The sequence below is a fragment of the Pisolithus orientalis genome (assembly GCF_024613125.1).
Source record: "Pisolithus orientalis strain OTSU chromosome Unknown F5J12scaffold_41, whole genome shotgun sequence".
Classification (NCBI taxonomy): domain Eukaryota; kingdom Fungi; phylum Basidiomycota; class Agaricomycetes; order Boletales; family Pisolithaceae; genus Pisolithus; species Pisolithus orientalis.
Genome location: NW_026260822.1, coordinates 162,484 through 167,932, shown reverse-complemented (window position 1 = coordinate 167,932; position 5,449 = coordinate 162,484). Strand labels below are relative to the sequence as shown.

At 48.1% G+C, this 5,449-nt stretch overlaps 1 protein-coding gene across 1 annotated transcript; it reads left to right on the top strand.

The window, feature by feature from the left end:
* Nucleotides 1-4,115: 4,115 nt before the first annotated feature.
* Nucleotides 4,116-5,038, top strand: F5J12DRAFT_785716 (uncharacterized protein; the record flags this gene model as incomplete). Its single annotated transcript, XM_051743276.1, has 5 exons — nt 4,116-4,190; nt 4,243-4,306; nt 4,526-4,647; nt 4,710-4,937; nt 4,991-5,038. The coding sequence occupies 5 exons, from the start codon at nt 4,116-4,118 to the stop codon at nt 5,036-5,038; spliced, it is 537 nt and encodes a 178-aa protein (XP_051596234.1).
* Between the last annotated feature and the right edge of the window lie 411 nt (nt 5,039-5,449).

The following is a 5,449-nucleotide window of genomic DNA, read 5'->3' as shown; positions in this document are numbered from 1 at the left end:
CCATGACTTCACTGATGTGTTCAGCGAGGCCAAGGCCTAGACATTCCCGCCCCACCGGGATTATGACCTGAAAATAGAGCTCAAAGAAGGAACAACACCGCCATTAGGCACCATCTACTTGCTGTCCCAGGTCGAGCTCCAAGCTCTCTGGACTTTCATTGATGAAAACCTCACCACTGGTTTCATTCATCTGACCTCTTCCCCTTATGCTGCACCAGTCCTCTTTGTCAAAACGAAGGATGGCTCCCTCTGGCTCTGTGTAGACTTCCATGGCCTCAACAAAATCACTAAGAAGGACCACTACCCACTCCCACTCATCTCTGACCTTTTAGATTCACCAAGCCAAGCCAAGATCTATACAAAGATTGATCTTCAGCATGCCTACCATCTCATCTGGATTGCCCTGGGTGATGAATGGAAGACTGCATTCTGGACTCGGTACAGTTCCTACAAGTGGTTAGTAATGCCTTTTGGCCTCACCAATGCCCTGGCTGCCTTCCAATGCTTCGTGAATACCATTTTTGCAGACATGTTGGATGTTTGCATAGTCATCTACCTTGATGACATTCTGATCTACTCCAGAGATAAGGAGTCCCACAAGCAGCATGTCCAAGAAGTTCTCTGCTGGCTTCGGCTTCACAGCCTCTATGCAAAGCCAGAGAAATGCAAGTTCCACTCGGACTTGGTCAAGTACCTTGGTTTCCACCTCTCCCCTGCCAGCCTTACTATGTTCAAGGAAAAAGTCCAGACTATCTGCAATTGGCCTGAGCCTCACAAGGTCAAGGACATACAATCTTTCCTTGGCTTCACCAACTTTTACTGCCATTTTGTATTCAACTACTCAGACATTGTCATACCACTGACTTGGCTTACCTGCAAGGGTGCTCCTTGGAGCTTCTCTGAGGAGTGCTGTTGGTCATTCAACAACCTCAAGGCCACCTTTACTACCACACTGGTCTTAACTCATTTCATCCCCAGGGTCCCCATCACTGTTGAGACTGATGCTTTGGACTATGCCATCGCTGGCATTCTATCTATCACCTGCGGTGATGGCCAGATTCATCCAGTTGCCTTCTACTCCTGGACTCTGACTGCCCCAGAGTTGAACTATGATACCCATGACAAGGAATTGCTTGCAATCTTCGAAGCATTCCAGACCTGGCACCATTACCTTGAGGGCTTGGCCTCACCAGTTGACATTGTCACTGACCATAAGAATCTTGAGTACTTCTCTACCTCCAAAGTACTCAACTGCTGCCAAGCTCACTGGTCAGAATTCCTCTCTCAGTTCAATATGGTCACTAGATTCAGACCTGGTAAGCTCATGGCTAAGCCTGATGCCCTAACTAGACATTGGGATGTCTACCCCAAAGAGGGGGATAGTGGCTATGCCCAAGTGAACCTGCAAAACTTGAGACTGGTCTTCACCCAGGAGCAACTAGTGGTCTCCCTCCGTGCAACCTATCTCAAGTACCTGGTCTTACAAACAGTTGCACTAATGGATGTAGAGAAACTACACAATGATATCCTGACCACACTGCCAGATGACCCAGTCTCACAAATCCACCTGTCCAACATGTCTGATCCCTGGTGTGAGTCAAAGTGAGGTTCAGTGGTGAAAACCAACCAAAACCAACACAAAAGACAATGAAAGCGAGTGGTGGTGTGCCTATGTGGTACCTAGATGGTAGAACCTGTTCTTTGGGAGGGTTTTTGTGAGCTACAACACTCAAAGATGAGTGCTGAGGGTTGGGGGTGCTCCTGACGAAGAGGGAGCAAGAATGTGATAGAAAGTGATAGGGTAGACTGCTGTCAGCCTACAGAAGGATGGATGGTGACTTAATTCAATGTCCTAAGCTGTACTGAGCTCAGGGAGGGCTTGGAGCAAAGTATATGGATGATAGATGATGATAAGCAAAGTAGATGATAGCTAGACCCTTAATAAAGTCTCAACTATCAAAGCTGATGAATGATTTACTGAGAGATGATAAATTGCAAGCAAGAGGGGCTCTCTGATGTCTTCTTTTTTTGCTACCTAAGTACAGTGACTTATATACAGTACAGGGGCATTGCCTATGGAAAACAACGTGCAAACACTTGGTAAGTGATTGGTAACTGATGAGTAAGGAATGTAAGTGATGGGTAATCATCTTGGAAAGCATTGGTAAGCATTGGTAAGGATAAGTAAGCCAAAAAGCGAAGAATCAGTAAGCAAAGTCAAAAGATTGGTAAGTATTTGCAATAGGTGAGTCAAAGACGGTCCGAATGTCACAGTATGAGTCAAGCAATGTCAGGAACCAAGAAAGCACACTGGAATCACATTAGGGGGAGGCTGTGCATGTCACATCTTGAAGAGATCACATCTAGGCCAAAGTGGGATGACAGAGAGGCAGCACTGATCTGATGCCAATATAGTACATCCAAAAGCGGACAGGGTGAGTCAGATGTCAACAGGGGTCAAGCTTTGGGGGTCTGTGGGGTGACAGGAGCATAGGGGATTGCAACCTTCCCCCCCAAACCATCCTCTCAGTGAAGCAAATAAAAACTTCATGAACGAGGCTCTGTTGGAAGAGAGGATGAAGGGGGAGCATCTTCTGCTGTATCTTGCAACAAGGAGGCAAGATGTGCATCATACTCATCATGGATGCAATCAGGGAGAGTGGAGAACAGTAGATTATACTGTAGCTGTTGCAATTTTGGAAGAATGACGGATGAGACTGGTATGAAGATGTTGCAGGTGGCAGGGAGGAAGGATCCATATGCTTCTTGGACTGGAGACTGAAACAACCACATAAGACCTTTCCAAGCGAATGACAGACCTGAGGCGACCAAAGAACGTCCTCCTGGAGGTCATACTGACAAAAAGAACACACTGTCCAAGCTAGATGGGCTGAGAGGGGGCAGATGAGGGTGGGATGTACCAGGACACTTCAGGATGGAAGCTGGTAGGAACTCCTGGTAGATATATGTAGCCATGGTCCCTAGCAAAGGGGACAAGCGAAACAACTGATGTAGAGGCAGCCATATCAGAAGAATTAGCGAAATGAGTGTCTTTTGGAGGGAGTGCTGTAGAAACGTGTGGAGTGCACAAATCCTTTCCAATCCTGGAAGGTAGGATTGCATGGCTGAGCACTACAAGCGAGTGTGGGAATGGTTTCGGTGTCTGCAGAATTGGTGGAGATATGTCGAAAACCAGAATGCCATACATGGGCACTTAAGAATTTTATTGGTGCTTAACTTGCCTCCTCCTTTTTCTTTGCTATTGACAACCTGTTCTTGTGTGAGGGATGACTGCCAACATTGCTGGCTGTCCTTCTTCGCATGAGGGCTATGGTCTTCACCTCCATTCATCAGTTACATCCATGTCCACCTCACCAAACACCTTTGGTGTGTGACACTGGGCTTGTCCCCAGTCCACTCTGTCCTGGTCTCCATCATCTTTGTTGTACATTACTAATGCTTGTCTTACCAATTGTCTTAGCAATCTTTGCAAGACCAGCATTACCGGTCTCTGTACTATAGTTGTCTCTGGTATATAAACTCATAGATACCCAGCCTGTACTCTTCAGTCTGAAATCAACAAAGTTACTCCAATAATTCCACCTCAGCCTCAGACTCAGACTGAGACCCATGCAAGGGAATAGTGCTGTAATCTCAGTTGCTAAGTCCAATCAGTCCACCCCCCTGTATCTTCAACCCTCCTCCTGATCCCAACCCCTTGGCCTTGTGCCCTCTTTGGTCTCTGGTCTGGCCTCAACCCAGACAACCTGAACTTGACACCATCCTTAGTCAGACTGGCCTGAGATTCAACAGAAATGAATGTGGAATTTTGGCAGGCATTATGTAACAATGATGGCCCATGTTCAGAAATCTGCCTCATGCAGAGGGAAATTCTGCGTTGTGTGAAACAGCCCTGTGGAATTTAAACTCACTCAGAAGGTGGCTCACCACTTGTCTAACCTTCACTTCCCAACAACAGCTGCATCCAGTCACCCATGCCCACACCCATTCAGTGACATGCAAGCCTACTTGATCCATGATGCACAACTTGTATTCAGTGTGGAGGCCCAGGCTATAGTGGCACTGACAGGGCATTGAAATGCACAGGGAGAATGATGCAAGAAGTGCCTCAGCCAGAGGAGAGACTGGCAGCCATCCACAAGTGGGTAGATGAGTGGGATGTGACCTGGGTGAGTATGGAGTCATCTTGTGGGTTTCAATAGCACTGAGGAAACTCTGCAGGCCAACATCTACTTGTGGTGGCAATACATGGATGAGCACAAGATTGCCATACCTGACATCAATGGTCATGCACTCCAGGGGCTGACTGAGCAGTCAGCATGCAAGGACAACCTCCTGGACACAGGAGCAATTGCAATTGCTGATCTTCACTGATCTGAGGGCCAAAGATGATTTGATGTCAATGACCTCTTTGAGGGTTACCAGGAGAGGGTCAAAGAGAGGGCATGGAATGAGGTGGAGAGGCTAGCCAAGGACCTGATGGTGTGAACACGAGCTCAAGCAGCAAGAGGAAATGGTCAAGACCACAGGCCAGGTGATGTGGAAGCAGGAGGATCAACAGGAGGAGCTGTACACTTGACAGGGGGAGGCTTGGGAAGTGAAAGCAAGGGCAAAGGAAAAGAGAGGGTATGTGCCCCATCCCTGAAAACCCCAAGCAAGGGTACTGACCTCCACCAAAAACTCTGCAGGCTCCCAGCAAAGAGGATGAGCTGGACAATGAGGACAAGGATAAGGACAAGGGCAATAGGAAGGAGCCAGGGCCATCGATGAAGGGGCCACAGATGACTGGGGAGGACAAGTCCTGTGAGGCCTGTGCCCAGTCAAACCTCATATGCATTGGGGAGCTGGGATTGTCCTGCAAATGGTGTAGGAACATGAAACACAAGTGTATGCATGCTCTCAGAGTAGGGAGAAAGGTGAGTCCAGTCCAGATTAATTCCACAGGGGAACAAGGTGACACCACCTACAGCAAAAGAACTCTGGCACAGTTGGAGTCACTGGACCATCACACAAATGAGTCAAATTCACCATGACCCCAAAGGGACCTGCAGCAGAACCCCCTCAGAAACTCACACTGAAAATCCCACCTTGGAAGGTCATTCCTCCCCACCAACCAGATCCTATGCCCATGCCTATGCCACCTCCAAATCCAACACCTTCCCTGCTCATCCCCTCCTCAGCACTTCTCCTGTGTGACCCCTCAGTATCTCCCCCTCTCTTCTTCCCAGACTCCACTCTGGCACCTTGTCTCTCAGTCAAGCTCCCACCAGCACCTGATGACAAGCCTCAAGACATTGTCAAAGGTGGATTTTCTGCAGTGCCAACTGGCTTGCTAGGTGAGTGCACAGACAATGAAATGTGGGGACAGGATGATGTCACACACCAAAGGTGTTGTGGACATGGTTGCAGCTGACTCTGCCTAACTCAT